At 40.5% G+C, this 22,124-nt stretch overlaps 1 protein-coding gene across 1 annotated transcript in view; it reads right to left on the bottom strand.

Annotated features, from left to right (window-relative positions):
- Positions 1–11,108: 11,108 nt before the first annotated feature.
- Positions 11,109–22,124, bottom strand: part of carmil3 (capping protein regulator and myosin 1 linker 3) — a 112,038-nt gene continuing 101,022 nt past the window's right edge. The window contains exons 33-39 of the mRNA XM_088014549.1: positions 18,716–18,835; positions 16,620–16,788; positions 14,412–14,772; positions 13,278–13,381; positions 12,986–13,181; positions 11,962–12,033; positions 11,109–11,668 (exon numbers count right to left, since the gene is read on the bottom strand). Of these exons, the coding sequence (XP_087870675.1) occupies positions 11,364–11,668; positions 11,962–12,033; positions 12,986–13,181; positions 13,278–13,381; positions 14,412–14,772; positions 16,620–16,788; positions 18,716–18,835 (1,327 nt within the window). The 3' untranslated portion in view covers positions 11,109–11,363. The remainder of the gene's footprint in view (positions 11,669–11,961; positions 12,034–12,985; positions 13,182–13,277; positions 13,382–14,411; positions 14,773–16,619; positions 16,789–18,715; positions 18,836–22,124) is intronic.

Here is a 22,124-nt window from a genome sequence, read left to right as displayed (position 1 = left end):
AGGAAAATGGTCCCCACAAGGTATTACAAACAAACGTACACACACACACACCCACACACACGCACACACCCACACACACACACACACACACACACACACACACACACACACACACACACACACACACACACACACACACACATCTGTACACACATGCAGATGAAGAGAGCCTGTGGTTTTTCCAGCATTCCCTCTTCCCCCTTTGGCACTACATAACCTCCAACATATCCTGTGTTTCCTAATTTGGCTTCTGAGGTCAATAGTAGAACTTATTATAATATTACAGATTTAGCATCCCCATGTCAGACCATGTCTTCAGTTTTCTCACTTTTATTAAATATTCCATGCAAAATCCTTTAATGTCCAGCAAGTGTAGCAAAAGATCAATTGTAATAGAATTAAACTGTCTTATGTGATTTAATTTAACAGTGAAGCCTATGAAAAGTAAAATCTACTGACTTAAATGCAGAAACATTTTTGCATTCTATTTAGCGTACTATTCAGCAATGGTCTACTTCTGCTGCAAAGACATGGCTACATAATTTTAAGCTATAATCTTTGTTCAAATTAAATTAACTTCTTGTTATTTCATCATATACTCGACAGTGTATATATATATAAAAAATAAGTTATTAACTAGCAACTTCACCAGTTCAGAGTTAAAAGTTGTCCGGGATCTGATTTAGATCTGACTGGCGCCTACTCACAAAAAAACAAAAGAAAAAAAAAGAGTAACTGGAGGTATTTGACTGGTTTTATTAATGTTATGGTGACAATTATTCTATAGAAATAAAGTAACATTCAGTCCTCATCTGTCTCGATCACTTTCTGTCAGTGAGAACGCAACCTGAAAAAGCCCGACTGTTCCATATATATGTATTTTTTGTTTTACAAAGTTATGTTACTGCAACATCAATGAAAAACGAATGCAATTAGTTCACAATAATACATCAATTAATGTTGTCTGTCAATTGAAATTCATGCTTTGACATTTTGGTAAAGTAACAAATTTATCAGTTTAAGTACCGTATTTTCCGCACTATAAGGCGCACGGGATTATAAGGCGCACCTTCACTGAATGGCCTATTTTAGGACTTTTTTCATATATTAGGCGCACCGCATTATAAGGCGCATAGAATAGACGCGTCATACTCTATTATTACACATCCACATTTATAAAGAAGTGGTCCCCAAGTACTTTATATAGTAGGCTGGCCCAGTTGTTGTTTCACTCATGGTGTTGGTGTTGCGATATTATGCCCAACTGCTTTCTGGGTAACACAGACCAACCGACATGCTGCAGAGAGTCTCTGTCTCTCTTCCCCTGCCCCTCCCCCCCTGGCTTTAAATGTATTATCAAACTTTATTAACAAACCAACGTTCTGACAACTATCCCAGCATGCACCGCGCATTTCTTCTTCTACGGGGAAAAAGAACCGTAGTGGACCAACTACGTAAGCAGCTTACTGCATGTCTGTATAAACATGAGGTCTTTCATTTCGATCTGAGTTAATTAGCGTAGCATTTCTGCCGGATTTTCACAAAATATCAGCCACGACAATGGACAGGGGAACCAACAAGTTCATGTCATCTTTTTTGGACGACATCAAGGTGTTTGAGCCACGGGATGCCTCTAACATTGTGCGCGTCACAGCTAAAAGCTACCGACAGATGAGGAAAACAGCAGATCCTCACACCCTCAGCATATAGCTGTGGACAAGATCACTGATGCCTATTGTTCTTGCAAGGCTGGGTAAGTCGGCATTCATGGTTTTGATGGTCCACAATGTACATTAGCATGTGTTTAGTACTGTAGCTTGTGTTTGTGAGACGGTCACGCACGTGGTAGCTGCGCTGTGACGTAAAATGGGCATTAGCCAATGAAATGCGGCCCCTGTGGTAAGGTCCGTTGCTAGACCTGTTGTGGCTCAATATTGGTCCATATATAAGGCGCACCGGATTATAAGGCGCACTGTCGGCTTTTGAGGAAATTGAAGGTTTTTAGGTGCGCCTTATAGTACGGAAAATACGGTACACGCCACCATAAAACCATCATCACTCTTGGTAGTTTTTCTCAGTCTTCGTATAATCATGGAAATATGTAGGTTAAAAGGGATCAAACAAACTGACTCGACTAAACAAGGTCTACGTATAGCTTTGAAATCAAGTCAAATGTTCAGTGGGCAGGAGTTTTGACCCTCTTGCTGTGACTGTGACCAAATGACCAACTCATTTAGTCACTGAGTGACAAAGCTTTAGAATCGGCTTTGTAACCCGTTTACAGACTGATTTCAATTATTTTGCTGTAAATAAAAAAGGCAGTAAGTGTGCAGAGTTTCAGACTCGGAACAAAATGTTTTATGCTCACTTTTTTCCACGTAGAGAAAAGTCGTTTTGGTTCCATTTTTTTAATGTAACTGTAACTAAAAACGCTGAAGCATGAGACATTTGTAATATGGTGAGTACAGCTCACAGCACTGCAAGTCCAGATTTAAGAGTACCGGCAAGCTTAATTTCTTTACATTTTGAAGTATATAAAATGAATATGTACGTAACAGGTTTTCCACAACATAAGGAAACCTGAAACAAAAGTCTGATGCTTGGTGTTAAACCTGAGTAGAAGTAGTATTTATTAAATATATCAAAAGATTAAATGCAAACTTCCACCTCTAACACTTTACAAGGGTTGAGAGTGAAAGAAAATCCTCAGCTTGCCCTAAAACGGTAGATGTAGAAACGGTGGATGACTCATTGCTATCGGTAACAGCATTGACCTCTGTTCTGGTGATCATCGCTCCAGTGAGGCCTCTTGAACCTCCAGCAATCCGTTGTCTACCAAAGACTCCTACCGCCACTGCATTTAACATCATCCCTCAACCTGTAGCGATGGCCTCCATTTTGAAAACGTAAACACACACCAAAACAGAAAAGGCTTGCAGACACCCACACAAGCACACCTGGCCACGCACACACACACGAACACATGCGCACACACACACTGCTTTAATCTACTCTAATTGCCGGCAGCAAGACGGAGTTGTTTTTAGGGAAACAAACACGCAGGTCAGAGCGTGATGGAGCGAGGCGAAGGAAAAGGTTGGAAGAGAGTTCAGAGCCAGGCAAAATGGCGTGATGGAAAAAGGTGTAAGGGGAAAAAAAACACAAAAAAACAACTGCTGCCAGAGAAGAGTGATTCGTGGAAGCCGCCAAACCCGCTTCCTGAGATCATAAAGATAGGTCAACCTGAGCGGGGAGGGCTTTATGAACCTGAGAGGAAAAACACAGTGACAGCTGTGTCACGGGGAGATGACTGAGTCGTGCAGACTCGAGACTGGAGCCGGAGGAATCCGGAGAGCGCGTTTAGCCGGGCTGTGTCACATTCTGTTCTCTGTTCAAGAAGCTCCAAAGGGCAGCTAATAGAGATGTGGCAGGGAGACGGAGGCATTTAGGTTTATGGGCTCTCTGGTTCACTTAGCAGTTCTAATTACAGAACACTAACATTGAAACTGTCTATTGTGATTATGTTTGTTTGTTTCTTTTAATGGTATCTTGTGCAAACTCTATTTCTAGAGGGTCACACAGGGCACAACGGTTATGTTTTACATTTAAGATAAAACCAAGATGTGCTGGGATTTTTTTTTTCTTTTAGCTGCAGATGCACCCTTTGCTACAAATGAAATGAAGACATTCAGCAAATGTCTCATCTTCCAAGGTGGACACACGGAGTGACATCAAGCATGATATTCAGTGAATGGGGAACAGCTTGATGTTTGAGAATAAAGCTGTCAGGAGGCGGTGGAGATACGCCGGCTATTTCTTAAAGAACCTGCCTGACACGCTGCTGGTGCTGGGAGGAAGACCTTACAGAGTCCAATCTCCATCTGGAGTGTGGTCCTGACCGACTCCTAGCAGAACAACACCTACAAGTAACTTTTCAGTAAGATATAGGAGTTTGTTTCAAGTCAATGATTCCTTAATGTTGAGGGAAAAAATACTTTCACTGGCAGAACTCTTCACTCTCCATAGATTCTGGGTCAGTAGATAAACAGCAGAACCAGAACCAGAACCAGACTGCTCCCAAAAGAGCGTTAGCTTGTGGCCAGGTACGCCCTATTGAAATCCACAGATGACCCTACAAAAAATGTAAAGAAATCATTTTTACTCTTTTTCATGTCATACCACCTCCCAAACTTTCTTCTCAACACAATGCTTGCTAGTCTATGCCCCTCAAGACCAGCCTCCAAGTATGCACTCCATTTTCCATAGTCAAGCTAGCATCACACCACCATGGCCAGAGTCAGAGCATCAGCAACCGTGCAGCATCTGTTTTCCCTTGGACAGTCACAGCACCCTTGTTTCCAGGACCTTCATCACCTCCACTGTAGCCGTCTTCTGTATCGTGGTTCCCATGACTTGAAACACTTCGGGGATGTAACATCAGAATCATCCTCATCAGCAGCGGCGTCCCCTGAGCATCCCTCATCAAATCATCCGTTGCCATGCCCACAGCCTTCATCCTGTCCTGTTTGATAAATGGTAATGAATGTACTTCTCTGCCACTTACTATGATCAACTGCAATCAAGTAGTTTTTCCTGAGGCGATAAAACTCTTCATGGCGGCGTTTGTTCTCTAAGGCCTTCACCAAACAGCTGGATGGGATGATCAACCAGGACACTCAGGCGGACCCTATTAACTAATTAGGTGACTTTTCAGGATAAATGGCCACCCTTCATAGGGGTATCAGGTAAAATGGGGCTAAAGATAAAGCCACATATATATGACTTTTTATGTAGGATGTTATTTTGTTAGCTCATCTCAAAACATACACTGAAATGTGTTGTTACAACAGGATAAAATATGAATATGTTTGCAGGGCACTGTTTTTATCATTCCCTTCGTGAGCCACTTGATTCATAATACTCCCTCCTGACTGTTTCTAGAGCTTACAGCCAGCAATTTGAAGGCTGGTCTTCACACAGCTGAGCATAAATAAGAACATGGCAGCCTTCAGGTTCACTCTTCCTCCGTTTGCATTACTGCCACCGACTTGCTCAGAACTCCTGGATAAAAGCTGCTTGTCCGCATGTAGATAAGCCAGCGCTTAGGTGTTTCAAAGAGGATTATTTGCACTATGTAGCATTTATGATGACAGTACCTCACTCTAAAGGCAACATTTTGGCTCCGACGCTAAGCCGAAGTCTTTTGTCAGGTGTATTATTACTGAACAGAGAGCCTTGTCAGGATACAAACCTCTTTTTTTTGGACTTAACAGGCTGTTACCTGGTGTAACGGGCTCAACACCAGCTTTTATAAACTCATTACCAGACAACCAGTGTTTGTGTAGAGGGGTCAAATGACTTGCTGCTGACCCATTTGTCTTGGTTAAACACACGTAACACACACCTTTCAGCAAACGCCGTGTGAGCCAACCTCAAACCATCTGAGTGAATACAAGAAAAAAAAAAACAGCTTTATTAGATCATCTTTATGTTAATGTGCAGGTTTACTTACACTGTGATGAAGCATTCACCTGAGCATATGGCATGCCGAACCGGCACCATATGGGTGTGTGTGTGTGTGTGTGTGTAGAGACAAAGAGGGACTTAACTGGGCTTATCTGAGGACACGTAGGATGTGAATGCTACACCCCTGGCTGTGATGAGGCCTGGCAGTGCAGGAGATCAGGTGACTGCATGGAGGGAATTAAAAGCTCCTCATTGTCAGGAGGATCGTCATTGTCTGGGAAAAGGCTGATGGACGTCCAAACGCCTGGGCTCACTTATGCACAGAGGGAGGAGGAAACACGTGTTCATCTGCAAAAACACATGCCAGACACGTGAATGTCTAATTCATCATGGTCGTGATGTCGGTAATATTTGGCAAGTCTCCATCGGATCACAAAACACTGATTTATCCACGACAGTATCGATGGAGCATCGTGGCTGGGCATCCACAGTAAAGAAGTGCAAATCTGAGAGTTTCAGGCCAAATAGTCAGTCTCTGCTGCCACCTGCTGTACAACAGCGGGAACGCTCATTTCAGAGGACCCTCTACTACCATCTGCACTTGGCGCTGTTTTATTTCAGTTTTTAAACAGTTTTTAGGTTTTGGTGAAGCTTCGACGACTGTGGACGTTACATTTTCTAAACATTAGTTGTTTGACATTTTGATACCTGTGGATATAAACTTGCCAGCCTCTCTGGTTAGGTTCCCCCGTTAGTATGGAGTTGGACCCCGTTTTGCCTCCAGAACAGCCTTAATTCTCCATGGAACAGATCCAGATATTCCCCCAATATTTTGGTCCACATGGACGGGACGGCATCACGTAGTTGCTGCAGATTTGTCATCTGTTCATCCGTGACGCAAACATCTTATTCCACCATGTTCTCAAGGTCTCCGATCCCACTGGGATATCTTGACTGTGGAGGTCGTCTCAATATCAGGGTTTCTGCGAGCTTCCCCAACTCAAATTTAAGACTCCTAAAGACCACTATGAATTAAATTTAAGACCTATATTGTGACAGAAAAAATACAAAAGAATTGATGTAAAATAAACTAGCCAGCTACTCTGGCTATCAAGGGCCACGACAAAATGTAAGACCTGTGATTAACATGTCCAAGGCTAACTAGTATATTTTTTCACGAATTTAAGACAATTTAAGGCCTTAATTTAACAATACATGAATTTAAGACGTTTTAAGGCTGTGTGGACACTGACCCAGAATACAGTGTACTCAGTTAAAAAAAAAAAAATCAAATTGAGGCGATTTAAGGTTTTTGACAGGGTGTGTTGTACTGCTGGAAGGAGCCACCAGAAGGAGCCTCGCAGTAATACCGAGAGTCAGTTAAATATTTTATCTTACAGTTACCGAAATACTTAGTGACTGAATGTGTGCCAAAAATATCCTCTAAACTATTACACTATCAGTTTGAACCGTTGATATTGCAGTTTCAGCAGCACCGTTTTAAAAGGTGCTGCTAAAATCGGGTCTCAACTGACAAGCGAATGATTTTCCAAGGAGTTATTGGCAAATTTTAGCAACGATCAAAAGGAACAGAAGATCTGGCTTTGGCACAGCTAAGTTATTCTTTCTCATTTGACCCTCTTCCCCCTTTCCAATCAAGCAAGTTACTGTGGCAGCAAACTGGCTACATAGAAAATCCATGCCATATTGTCCAGGGGAAGATGAGACCCAACAATGCGGATGAATTGAAGGCAGCTTTTAAATGCAACCTGGGCTTCCCTAACATCTCAGCAGAGCCACGGGCTAATCGCCTCCACACCACTTGTAATAACCATCTAAATAAGTGTTTGAAATAGTTGTGTAATCAATCTTCATCTATTTCACTTTCTGAAAGGAGTGAGGAAAAAACCCCACTTAACTTTATGATATTGCAATTTTTTAGATGTACTTGTTTGTCAAGCTTTTTTTTTTTTTTTTACATTTCTTTGGAAATATCTTTAACCAACAAAAAAACAAAATAGTTCTGCTCTCATTTTGTCTTTTTAATTCTTACATTTGATTTATCGATTTTTTTTTAAACGTAATTTTAGTGGCACTCTTGTGGTTCCATATTTTCTGCTCTGTATGACGCAGAGCTTGTAGATGTGGATCGCTGTAAGACTCGAAAACAGGCGAAAACTTAACTTTGACATTTCACACACTGCTGCCTTCTATTAATTCAATTTTATTTATTCTGATTCATAGAAGCATTTTTAGAAAATATAATTATTTTCCAGCAATTAAAATCAGATTAAAACCACCCGCCAGCTGATTTAAATACTCTAGAAGAGATGGGAGAGAGCTAAGTTCATGGTAACAAGTTTTCCAATCAACATCAGCATACATCGAAAAGAAAAGGACAAAAAACAAACAAACAAAAAAAGCATACTCACAAACACAGTTATCAAATATTCTATTATCATAAATTAAATCCTGATTGTGAACTAACAGCAGTACCACAATGGTTAGTGCATTTGATCTACATCTCATTAAAATAAATACAGTACAAACTCACTTTTAATAATCACAGATTGTCAGTAAAAGGTGGGGGAAGGCGACGAGGAGACATCTTTTAACATTAAACGACTCGCACAAATGCATAAAACTCCCTTGAGCTCACTGGAGAACAGAACTAATGCGAGCGCGCGTGTGTGAAAGAATCTTCTCGTTATGCGAGAGAAACTATAACGAGGGCAAGCAGTTAAAAAGAAGGTATACAGAACATGCACTTTCAGCAACAGATTGATGAAATGGCGAAGAATCCCCTGGATGAATCCGTTTTTCAGTTCGAGTCCGTGGTGGGAGAGGAGGCCGGGGTGTTAAAAGCTCGTCTCACTCCAGTTCTCCGTTCTCCAGTCTCTTCTTCCCAGCAGCGTCTTCTCCGTCCCCAGGTAATGTCATAATGCTCCGTCTCCGTTACCGCCTTCGTAACCTGCAGGAGAAAACGTAACGCGAGATGGAATAAAAGCTGGACTTATTGAATTGTCTTGTTAAGGGATCAAATTATAGGCAACACAGAAAGGGTTTCTGTTACAAAAGCAGAAGCGGAAAAGCAAAAGGTCCTAATAGTTTAAAGTGAGAGTAAGCCCAGACGTCTGGGCTCAAGGTTTTGATTTCGTGGCGTTTCGCATCCCGATCTGATGAAGGGTTACCAACGCCCGGTAACGAAGTGCTTTCTTTCCCAAGGACTCACATTTAATGGGATGCATGGCCATGACAATAAATAAAATGTTCATTTTTTATTGCTCTGTTGAAAGCATTTCCTCGGACGACGACAGTCTGACATTTAGGAACCTTGAGCTCAAGCCAAAACCGGCCTCCCATGCTTCCTGCCTTCCAAAGCTGCTTAATTAAAGGACAGTTTTCTTTTGCCATGTCTCTGTGAGCAATTTTTCGCCTTTAGTCATGCCTCCAGCAAGTGACATGCAGGTTGATTAGGTAGCAATTGACTACCCATCATAAACACTATCCTCTCATTAACACTGATGTCCTGTGTGTAGAAAGCTGTTTAAACAGCCTGAACATGATGTTACACTTGGAGTTCAAATCAGAGGGAATTAAGCAGATTTTGTAAAAATAAAAATAATAATTAATAAAAACAAAAAATCAAGCCCCGTCATGTACATGAGGTAAATGTGTGGCTTCTGATGGGCTCCCATTTTGTGTAGTTGATGCAAACTGGGATTAATGTCGTAGACTATACAGCGCTATAATGCAGAAAAAAACTTTTACCCTCCTACTGACTTTCTTTGGATGAAAATTCAATGTTCTATTGATGGTCTTTGATTGCCTTAAATCCACATAATTATATGACAGCCTGACATATAAATTTGTATCAAACTATTTATGCTAACACAGCAAATGGAGGCATAATACTAGAGTCAAGATGCTGATTTCTGATCCCTGATTTTGCAAAGCTGAATCTCTAGGTTAGATTTTAGCCAATCCTGACATCTCTTGATGAATGAGCAAACGAAAAAGTGTCCAGTATCAGCAATAAAAAAAATAAAAAAATAAAAAAAAGAACATTAGAAACATCCTAAAGTTAGAGTTGTGTCTCTGATGACTGAACATTGACAAACATGCAAAAACTAAAATCTTCCTGGCTATGGGACATCAAAACTCAAAAAGTAAAAAACAAAAACAACCCAAAAACACCATATTTAATTTACAACTTTACAAGACACATTGAGGAACATTAATGTTTGTTCTTGTTTAAAGAGATCCATTCAAGTGGAAAAATCAAACAAAAAAAAAAAACACTAAAACTGAATAAAACTAGCTGTGTCCAACTGGACATTTTAAAAGACTTTGTGCTGGTTAATTTTTCTGTTTGATGTAACTATAGAGTAGCTTCCATGCGTCTCTCTGTGATTATGAATTATTTATATGGGGACCAGAGGTGATGTCACACTGTGTGCGTATAAGAGAGAGGGTCGTGTTTGTGTGACACAGCTCTGCAGGTTAAAGAGGATGTTAGGACTACTTTAAAACAAATACAAAAGGATTAGAGTTGAAATGGAAAGTCTCTTGAATCAGCACTTAGCATGCTGAGCGTATGCTACTAAAGTCAGTATTTCCTGTCGACTGTTACAAGACAATTAGACTTCTGAAAGATGGTCATCTTCTCCCAACCCAGCAGGATGGAAACACCTAAATGGTCAAACAAAGCAACATCAGTTTTATACTTTTATACATTCGGCTTCCTGAAGAGAAAAAACAAAGCAGCAGCCAGGAAACTTCATCTGCCTTCATTACGAAATGCTTCAATTAAGCTAAAAATAATTAACTTTAAATCTTCCTCCCTCAGTGGCAACTTCCACACCAAAGAGTGTTGTTGTTTGAGTGACATGTTGACAAGTTTCCCGATTGGATAAAAGATCAGGTTTTCAGTCAACCGATTTCTTAGTGGCTCTCTATAAAGGAGCCTTTTCTCATCCATCGATATCACTCAAAATGTTTTTATTCTGGGTTTGTGTTTTAGGGGGAAAAAAAAGTCAAAAAGCTAATTTTCCACTTTTCTACCAATCCAGAGTATGATCTGTTGTTTGACATTTTTAGGCTTTCATATCAAAGACTGGCTTTCTTTTTCTCTTGCTTTCAGTGACCGCTTAACATTTTAGACGTTTAGATAACGTAAATGACAAATCTGGAACGAACGCCGGTCGTCTCCCTTTGTTTCTTCAAGTGTCTGCAGGAATTTCAATTTAAAATTCCAAACATTGGGAGACAAAGCCGTTTTCATCAGTCTTCAGAGGAAAACCTAATGGTGATATTTTACTTTTTCCACCAGGCAGACGTGTCAAGTATTGATCTGCAAGAGGGAGAAACCGAGACCTCGGTGTAATAACTGAAGCAAACGGTACGAGAGCACTGAATCCCTGATATGACGGATCACAGAGGGCGATCAGACCTTTCATACTTGAGATGATTAGCTCTAATACTACAAAGTCAAAGATGTGCAACCTCAATATGTTGAAGATTTTCTGCAGCAGAATTTTAAGATGCGCCGCTCTGGATTACAAGGGAAATTGGCAGTGGGCTTCGCCTCATCATTAGCATTCTTTCAGTTCCAGCAACCCCGAGGTCGACGTCTCCAGCACCGCGCTGCTCAGAGTGGAAAATGATGATGAATCAGCTAAACTCGTCTGCCAATTATCACAATAATGGAACCAAGGAAAAGAATTAAGCACGAGAAGTAAAAGGTGGAAATGAGGAAGTTGTCGTCTGCTTTGTCCCCGGAGGGTGCTAATGGAAGTGAGACATGCCTGGAAATTAGCCAGATTATTCCTTTAAATGCTATTCTATGGTCTCTTACTTTGATCAATCATTTATAAAGCGACTGTGCGGCCTTGCTTTTAATGCGCAGGGTGTGACTCGTGCGTGAGGGGCTTAATAAAAGCGAGCTTGAGCAAAAATAGCAAACACTGAAAAGTGAAAAAAAAGAAAGAACATTTTTTGTTCAAAAACACATGCAGTATAAAATCGGGTGGAGGGCAATTAGTGGTCACACCACATGCATCAGAAAGGGAATGGAGCAGATACATACACCCAGCAGGGAAGTCCAGGGATCTGTTTCTGTACTGGGGAAAGGTGGGCTTTTTCACAGGGAACCTGCGATCTGAGGGCCTCTCCAGATCACAGGGCATGTCTCTTTCCATGCCTGAGAGGGGAAATGTCAGGAGACACACACAGAGTGGGGTGTGGGAATTAAAATAAAGAAAAGGAAGAAATAAAGGTGGAGGAAGCGATAAGATGCCAGCACAGTCTAAAGGGTTGGAAGAAGCCAAAATAACAGACCCATGCTGAGTTCATTAGGTACAGAAATGAAAGGGAAAAAAAGGCATGATGACACTGTTTTAAACAAATGTAGAAAGAGATGCATTTATACTCCAGCATGCACAAAGGAACGCCACAGCAGGGGGCCGGAAACAGACCATGTCAGAGGAGCAGTACCTATGTCAAATGAGTTGGACTTCCTGGTGTGATGGGATGTTTTGGGGAATCCATTATGATCTGCTTCCTCATCTGTGGGTGTATATGGAAGGGGTCATCATCATTATTCACCACATTCTGCCCAAATGGTTTACTATCTTCATTTAAGAACAGGATTCATCTGTACGAGTAGAAATGAAGGTGATAAATAAGAAACATCTGACTTCTGCTGATCGGAATGAGGAGAATGTCTGAAAATCTTCAATAATAATAATAACATGAACTACAGACGAAGTAAGAATGGACATTCAAAAATTAATTTGAATCGCCTCAATTAAATATGTAACGGTGATCATTTTTAAAACACTTAACTTGATACACAGAAACTGCTCTCAACCTCTGTGGATTTTTATTAAAATATATTCTAGGATGTGGTAGCAAAATAAACGGTGAGGTGTATATACAGCTGCCAATATCTGATTTTAACTAAAAAGAGTTTTAGTTGGAAAACAGTGACTCTGCTTTTGTAACGGCAGAGTCAACATCGGTTTACGGCTGCGTCCAAATTGTTCACTCCTTAGTGAGGATTATTAGGAAACCATTTTCTAAAAACGGTATTAAAACTGTCAAATCTAGACAGTAAACATGTTCCAAGGTGCGATATAATTTACATAGTAAAGAGAAAGGAGCAGTGTAGTGACTCAATCAATGTAGGAAGTGTCTGTTTGTAATGATTATACTGTTTCACCATTTTTTTCCTGGTATTCAACCTATTTAACAACGTCCAGTCTGAGTCACAGACCACGGGGTTAGGGTGTTGGGGAGCCGTTGTTCTGCAACATTTAGGTACATCCCTGGTCCAACATGTCTGATTTAGCATATTTAGACAAACTTAGTAGATTCAGGTGTTTTGAAGACACATCTAAAGTTGCGGGACTCCGAGGATTGAGGACCTGAAGTTTGAAACCTCTGGTTTGGAGACCAAGTTTCGTCTGAAATCTAAGATTCGAGTCCCGATCTCTGGCTACGACCATTTTAATAATACCGTGGCTGATGACGGTGGGATCGGCATCCTCTAAGCCAAGGCTCCTTGTCTCGCTGCTCACGTTGTCATCAGACGCCGTCTGAGCCGGAGGCGAACTCTTCTGGTCGTTGTTCTGTTCTTCGAGACTCGCAGGAGTTTTCGGTGAAGTCCTGGTCATTTCCGGAGAGGTCTTGTCTCTCTGGAGGTCTACACTGGGCTAGCAGCAGAGGATAGCGTGTGTTTATTCCATTTTTCATGTCTATTGGCCTGCAGCAGAAAAAAAAAATTAGAATCCTATTTATTTACCACATACCTTTTTGGGAATGAGAGGACGCTGTCCCTCTGGGCCTCGCCCTCTCTGCTTCTCTTCCTGCAGTCTTTCACTCTGTTCTTCTCCCTCTGGCATTCCTGCCTCTTCTGGTAACAAAACCACAGGAAACTCCATCAACTCTGTGATCAATCAAACCTCCGTTTCTGATTCAAAACCAAAAGCCCCGAAGCAGAGACTCTGACAGAGAGACTTTATGGGTTCCGAGACGCGAGCCATGGCTGAAGAAATGCTGAAGTAAAAACAAACCACCTGTAACTATAGAAAGCTGCTCAGTTTTTAAAAGACAAACAAGTTATTCAGTCCATAAAAGCCAAATATTTGTGGATTTCTGTTGCTTATTAATAATTTGCTATTTGGGATTCCAACCTGCAGTGGAGACTGCAGCCAATAAACTGCCAATAGTCCTCGACTGTGACTCTGTGAATCTGGAGAACATCCAGATCATGTCTGAGTCATTAAATCACTTCATTGTACGCTACCACAGCCTTACTCTATCCAGCTACCAGCTCATTCATTTAAAACAATTTCAAACAATTCTGACGAGGCGCAGTTCCCAGATGAAGCCTCTACGTTTAGACCTGACAGCTTTTCTTTGTGGCTACGCTATAGGCAAAGCGGATTGTCTCAGAAGGTTGCTCTGCATGTTCAAGTTCGCATTTCAACCAGTTTGAAACTGTGAAGTATGCAGAGCCTTCAATCCCTTTGCATCCACATGATTCGAATTTGAAGCGGTTCAAACAAACCGAGGTTTTTTTAGGCAGACCAGAGTTTGCTTTTTTCGATTGTGCATTCAGAACTCCCCAAACAACCTGGACTTTCTAGGTAAACAAACTAGAGCTAGATTAAAGCGTACTAAGCAGGGTTATTGTGAATGCACCCTTAATGTGCGAAGCTGTAATTGCAGTTAAAATGATTCCAGAAAAAGAAGGCTAAATACAAATGGATGATACACTTGGCTTTTAACTTTTTTTTTCCATACTTCACAGTCACGCCCTTCCTTGCAGGCATCTATCAGAAATCACGCTTTTGCAAGACGCTGCACACCACAGAGGCTTTCCCGTCTCCAACAATGTGTCTGCTGACAGATCAAACTATTTGCCATAGAGGTTGCAGTACCTGAACTGTCCTGCAGATGTCTCTGCCTTATCACAGCCAGACTGGGCTTGGAGCTGTGCGGAGGCGGCTCCGGCCTGGCGCTGCTGACGCCGCTGCTCTGGACATCTTCTCCCGCCTCGGTCCGCGACTCAGTCAGTGGGACGATCCTCTCCTGCCTGGCCGTCTCCATCTGCCTGTCCGTCTGGTGTTTGGAGGACGCCACATGTCCGTTACTCCGCGGATCTGTCAGGGCGTCCGAGATGGCGTTTGATCCGTCGGCGCTGTGCTGCAACGACTCTTTGATGTCGCAGGTGCTGCTGCTGTCGGAGTCCTCGATTTCCGCCCCGATGCAGCTGTACACCATGCTGACCAGATCTGTGGACTGCAGCACAGGGGGAAGGCCGCACGCAGAATCCCAGTTAGGCAGAATCACATAAATGTTTGCATCGTTCACACTCGCAACTCTGCTTTTTGTGGACGTCCTGGAAAGATTTTGTTGACAACAAACCGAATACCTATTATGATTCCAAATATCTAATTATTGAAAGATTTCTAACTTAACCTGATAGGGAAAAGAGTCGGAGCAGACATTTTGGTTCTGTAAGAGTGTGCGGCAGAGATTTAAGATAAGCCTTAATGTCTATGTTTCACACAAGCAGCTGCACAAATCCCAGACATAAAAACGCTGGGAATAGCAGGTGGTGAGCACAGCAGGCAGCTCTGCTCCATGTCATCACATGGGACTACAGAGGTGGGAGCAGGGTGCTCAGGAACTGACATCTTCATTATAAAGCAAATTTAAAGCCTAGCTTTTATTGTTCTTTATATCCCTTCTTTAATCATGCAGTAATCTTCAAAGCACCAACTATTCTTGAAATCTGATTGGCCACCCTGCCTCTTCCCCACCATATGTGTTAGCTTGTTCATATCCATCTACGTCAGTAGATGACAGAAATGCTCCTTTTCACAACCGCCATTAATTATTTTGTTGTCATTGATTATTTCAAGTTTATATTTTTTAAAAAAGGACATTACATATCAATTAACATTTACATGTTATACATGAGATTATAGCCAAGTGGCTAATTTCCATCCCCAGTTCCATTAGCAGGTTGATGTACTGCATATGGTAGATGAAAAAGCAGCCTCAGTCTACTACACACACAAAAAACACTCTTCATAAAGAATAAAAGGGAGTAATTAAATAGTTATTTGCCATTTGTAGTTTATAAAAAGCTCAATAAGTTTGACTTTAAGTTGATAAGTTGAATAGAGTTAGCATAGCGGCGCTAAAAACAGTTGTATACAGAAAAGCAGCCTCAGACTACCATACAAAAAGCCTCTTTACTAATGAGAAAACAGAGTTATTAAACAGTTATTTGCAATTGTTTGCCGTCTGTAATGGTTCAGTAACTTTGACTTTAAGTTGATAAATTGAGTCAAACAATGACTGAGGCTGTTAAATGTAGCGTCCCATATTAAACCTATACGCAACGACAATTTGGTCCGTATTCTACAAATGTGTGTGTATGTAATAATAAAGAATTGGTCCCCGAGTAGTTTATATAGTAGACTGCCTCAGTCATTGTTTGACTCATGGTGTTGGTGTTGTGATATTGTGCCCAACTGCTTTCTGGGTAACACACACTAACCAACACTTCCGCCACAGCACCCCGCTTTACATATATAGGGACTGGTCCCTTATTTTAATTTCTGAAAGGTGGCAACCCTAAGCATTAGCAAAGCGGCATTAAAAAATTTAGTTGTATACAGTTAAGCTACGCTTAGCTAAACAAGCTAATTGTGTGATTTGAAACGTTACCTTGTGCCCTAATCCACTGTTTTGTTGTGCTAAACTGAGCCATGTCTTTTATTTGGGTAAATAAATAGTTTTGTTTTTCCAGTTTTGCAGGACAATTAGATGAAATTGCAATTTTAGTGTGCCACCCTTCTCCAGTTTGTGCCCCTGTAAAAGGGGCATAAAGTGTAGAAAAAATAATCTAGACACGTCTGAGTGTAACTGATGAAAGAACTAAGATAATAACAACAAAGGTCACATCATTCCTTTTAATGCTGCTATCTGCTGTTGCACAGTTCGGCTGCAGAATAATTTTGTTTTTAAAACTGAGCACACAGATCCACTTTCAAGGATGCCCGGCTCGGTCTCCAAACTAATCAGACAGCGTGTCAACAGCTGCCGGCTCCCAGGGATGCTCCGTTACACTGTACCTGTCTTTGGATGGAGCAGGGGGGGCTGGCGGTCCTCAGTCCGTGAGCAGGTACGCCCTGAGCTGGCCGAGGTGAGGACAAGGTCCCGTTTGCTCCCGGAACGGCGCTCTCTGGCCTCCCGGTGTCTTTAGGGTGCTGAATCATGGAGTAGACGTTCTCTGAGGCGCACCTGGAAACACACAAAGCCTTAGTGGTGACCTGACAGCTGAGGTACAAATATGTTGGTCAGATGCAGCTAACCATTAGCTTAGTGATCGATTTTTATGTAGATCATTCTGACGATTAATCAATTAATCGGATAAAACTATTTCCAATTAAGTTTATTTTACACAATACTAGAAATGCAAATAATTCAGCTTACTTTTCAAATAAGAAAATAAACATTTTATGGCTGAAAATGCGGTAACATTTAATACTGTTTTGTACACTTGATAATTTGTGGCAAAGCGTGAATCTGCAGCTAAAAGTAAACTTGTATCATCAACATGTGAGAAGCGCAGCCCTTTCTTCTCGACTCTGCATAAATACAGTGTGTGGCTGATCTGCCGACCATTTTTTGATTCAATTAATAATAACTGTATGGCAAAAAGTTCTTAACAGGATTTATTTTTGACCAAATTTTGAACCAGGTGAAGCTAAAACTATCACTTAAGGAGTTCCAGTCAGAACATATTTACAAACATAACGATTGTCATCTTAAAATGAAAAATGTAATTTTAAAAAAAGTTTTGGCTCAACATTGCTCTGAGGGTGCTTATATTTCAGCAAATGGCACATTGTAGAGTCTGAATACTCCAGTTAGCGATGAATCAATCACTAAATTAGTTGACGATTATTTCATTAACCAGTTAATCATGATTATTCAGTTTAATGGCTTCAGCCCTGCCTGATTTGTTTTCAAATTGCATTACGCTTTTGCAGTTTAAATAATCTAGTAAATTCTGTGTGTTTATTTATTTTTTAAAAACAGTTTATAGAATAAACGCTGTTTAAGTCAGAAGGTTAAAAACCATCATAATTAGAAGGAAGGTTAATGTCTTGAGCTTTTAGTGAGTCACAAACTTTTTTTTTATTTCGGGGTCAATCGGTCATATCATAATAATGACAAAAAAAATTAATTATTTTTTAATCAATATTTGGCAAAACAACTTTGAACTTATTGTGAATTTTCTCTGCTGTCCGACATATTTGAGGCTTTTAAGCTTACGATGGATTTACAACAGAGTCGAGGCCAAGTCATTCCTCAAGCTTGATATTCATCCAAATCCAGCTTTATTGTTTGGTTGGTTCACCTTCGTCATCTTTGTTTATTCCAGCTTTACCCACCATCACAAGAAGTACGACGGCCTTCATGCCGTAAAACCTTTCACAAAAGTTGTTGCAAGAAAGGTAAAAAAAAAAAAGCCATTGTGAAAATGAAGAGAAGATTTGAGCAAAAGCAGCGACAAACATCCCGTCTACCAATTTATTATCCGACATTAAACAACGTCACCTGTTTTCCAAGAGACAAATTAATGGGCTGGCCTTCAAGTGAGCAACCTCTTTAATTCTCCCTCTGATTAGCTCGAAAGTTTATGTAATGTCTTTTCACTGCTCAATAGAAGTGTTGTTTACCGGCAGAGCTAACGGCGTGACCGGTGTTCTAAGCAGACCTGTGAGCAGAAAAACAAACCGGAGCCTTCGTCAAGTGTCACCTTTTCCTTCTTTGATCAGTGACATAGTTTAATAAGCGAGCTCCCACTGAGTGCTGCCCTCGGCTCTCTTCTCAGAGAGGGTAACGATAAGTAGGGGGGGAAAAAAAAGAAACAACAAAAAAAAACCCAGTTTGCCGGCTTGTATTTCCTCCATTTGGCAACGAGCCGCAGTTTTAAAAGGTTGAGGAGTAAATAAGACCTGCCTGAACGTACAGAGAGCCGTAAATTCAAAGCGAAAAACAGCTGAAGACAAGGAAAACATTTCCCTCCGCTCAAATATTTATGAATAGTAAACGTTGTGAATGCATACGGCTGGCTTCCTTCAGCAGCCATCACAACGCGAGGCTTATTCGCCGCGCTTAAGCGTCCCTCCGGTCGCCTGCTCCAACGCGGCTCACTCACTCAGACTCCTGGTTGGAGAAGGTGGAGTTGCGGTTCTTGCGGAAGCCGGAGAAAATGGACAGAACGCTGCGCCTCTTCTTTCTCCTGAGTGATTGGGCCTGATGGAGGGATGACAGCTGACTGGAGGAAGAGGGAGATGAAAACAAAAAAGACAGAAGAAGTGTGAATGCTGGAGAGAAGATTGGAGGAGGAAAGTTAGATGGATTTTTTTTTTTTTTTTGTGGAGTTGCAATGATAAAACCTGTAAGAAAAAGAAGTATTCAGACAATGCAGTCATAAATTTTTATGTATTTTCTCAAAATTTTAAGTGCAAGCAACACCAAAGTCACAAACGGCCTCCATAGTAAAACACGGCGGTGGCAGGGTAATGCTGTTGGAAAGTTACTTTCAGCAGGAAGAGGGAATCTGTTTTGACGTAAAGTTGAAATAAACTAAACAAAATATAAACATGAATAAAATCTGTTAAAAAAAACAAAGTTGCAAAGGATTTGAGACTTTATGGAGGAGGTTCATCACCCTGAGGCAAAATTAAATGACCTAGTTAAAGTTTATACCTAAATCTAACTGAAAACCTGCAGCAGCACTTTAAAAAATGTCTTTTTTAATAGAAATTCTCCATCAAATCTGAAAGTTTGAGCTGTTTTTCAGTTGCTTACAAACCACGGTTCATTTTCTTCACCACTTTGTTCTAAAATAGAAAAAAGATACATTCAAGTTTTTTTGTTGTAGCGTAGCAAAACATGGAAAGGAACGTAGTGTTTCCCATTTTCCGAGATTTCTGCTGATTGTGAAACTCCAATCAATAGTTATTTATTTTTATCTATTATACAAGCAAAACAAAGGATAACAAAAACTCCCTGAAAAAACAAAGCATCTTTTATGAAAGGATATCAGGGCTGTTGAGAGGATGAACTGATTATGTAATATCAACATAGACGTTTTTGACACTAATGTGTTTCACAGATTTTGAATGAAAGGTTTATAAAAGGATTATGTTGCACACAAATGTATCATTACTGGATCAGGAAAAAAGTTTTTGCTGAAATAAGCGTGAGGGACGAATGAAGCCGACTGCGCCTCCAATCTGAACGCCTCCATGTGTAAATTACTCAAATCAAATCAAGCAGACTAGACGTGACAGATATTGAAGACGGTTGTTTATTTTGCTAAAAATAAATAAATAAAGACCCGATTTTTGCAAATCGTAGACATTTGTTGCCGGAGCGGGACGAGCCAGAGGGAGCAGCTTCCCGTCTACAAGCCGCGATTAAGGCGACCGCCATTTTTCTGGAAGTTCTCAGTCTGGCGTGTTTCAGATCCACCGTTGCTCCAGTGTGTCTGATTTAAAGTGACGGGCCATTAAACAGCCGCCAGCGATCCCAATGACCTGCTGAGGGACTAATTTAATCATTTAAATCGTCTGCGATGGAGCAGAAAAACATCTAAAACACACAGGAAGGCAAGTGCAAAGGACGAGGACAGGTGAAGACATGGGGACGCACTGTGACACTGATTTCCTTCTCAGTCATTTCATGAAAGGCTTAGAAATGTATAGTTTTGTGATTTATTCACCAACTATCGAGCAGATTGTTAAAGGACCAGGATCATTTAGGAATATGGTGGCGATACCGACATTGATTTTGTTCTGATGATGGAAAATACTCCGTGTAAGGTCTGATGTAAAACGGAAGATGTGAAACTGTGGGAAAGAACATCATGCCCCGTTTTAAGAACAAAGATAAACGACGCGCTTGGTCTTTTTCTATTCCAGGAGATTTTAAGCAAAATTCTAGCAAATTCTGCTTTTTTTTTTTAAAAAAAAAAACTGAAATAGGATGGTTATTGTGTAATAGATGAATAATAATCCAAAACCTATAAACAAAACCAAACTTTTTCACCAAATCCAAAATCGACTTCTTCTTCCATGACAATCATTGCTTTCTCCCCTAAAGCAATGACCTTCACCTAGATATAGTCATCACTAGTTTGATCGATTGGCTGGAAATTCATGCTTGCAGCGAATCAACAACGAGTTTTGCGGCCAAGGCTGGATTCACACGAAAGAAACAAAGCAAAACTCAAACTGTGGAGTGAGGCGAAGAGGAAAGACCATCCATACTTTAAAGATGACCCTCTGTACATTTTAACCTTCGACAATATTAGAAAATGTCTAAGCATCAGTTTTTTTTATAACATTTTTACTGAGAAAGCATATTACAATACAATTATATAATTATACTGATTACGTTCACATTTTTACATGCTTTCTCTGTTTTCTAATGTTGGCAAGAGAAAGAAAAAAAAACAAACAAACAAAACAACAACAACCAAAACTTAAATGGGAGTGGCGGGGTAAGCATCAGTTTTAAGTGTGACATGTAAGCAGCAGGGTGACCAACAGCTGTGGTTAGTAAAAAAAAAAAGCAAAGAAAAAAAAATCTCAGTGTTTTTTTTTTTTCTTTTACTGAGAAAAATCAACACAAAAGTTTGGATTTCTATCTTAAGACATGCTAATAAATCTGCTACATACAGACACACGCACACACACACAGCTAATGAGTTAGCTCGTTCTCCTCATGCAACATGTATTTGAGTGTCCAGCTAAAGAAATCTGAAAACTCTCATCTTTTTTTATCATTTTGACTTGGGTAAAGTAATAATGTTTTCTTTTAAAGCATAAAAGACCATCCTCATGAGATTCTCTGCAGAGGCTGTAAAACTGAATAACAATCTGCGGATTCTCCCCTAAAGCAATGACCTTCACGTAGATGTAGTCATCACTAGTTTGATCGATTGGCTGGAAATTCATGCTTGCAGCGAATCAACAACGAGTTTTGCGGCCAAGGCTGGATTCACAGACTTAATGGTTTGAACCGCGGCCGCGCGGCTCTTTGATCCAGCGTGCCACAACTCAGCGTCTCTGGTACGGCGTCACTTTGCCACAAATGGAGGCAAGGTCACATTTTTACTACGTAAAAATTAGTGGCACATTTCCCGCTGTGGAGTTTCAGAACAGAAAATAATAATGTTAAATAGAAAATGATAGTTACATTCATAAAGATTTGGGTTTTTACAATAAGAGACATCAACATTTTAGTCTGTATTTCTATGAATTTACACGTAGATCTGTTACCTAAAGCTCAGAAGATAAAGTTGGGCCAACATATCGGAACAGACAAATGGATGAAAGTGCATAAGCGATTACAATTATTCAATGATTAATTGATTAATCAGATTTAAAAAATTGTCACTCAGAAGATTTTTTATTTAACCACTGCACACAGAGATACAGCACTCTGTGATCATTTGTAGCAAAGATTGCATCTGCAGTATTTTTGCTCTTTCAGCAAAAGTCCTTTCATAGAGTCTCGATATTCAAGTTAACAATTAATCTATTACTAAATCAGTT

The sequence above is a fragment of the Poecilia mexicana genome, unplaced genomic scaffold, assembly GCF_051168715.1.
Source record: "Poecilia mexicana isolate PSO_F unplaced genomic scaffold, ASM5116871v1 scaffold_17, whole genome shotgun sequence".
Lineage (NCBI taxonomy): Eukaryota > Metazoa > Chordata > Actinopteri > Cyprinodontiformes > Poeciliidae > Poecilia > Poecilia mexicana.
This window is presented reverse-complemented; position numbering and strand designations above follow the sequence as displayed.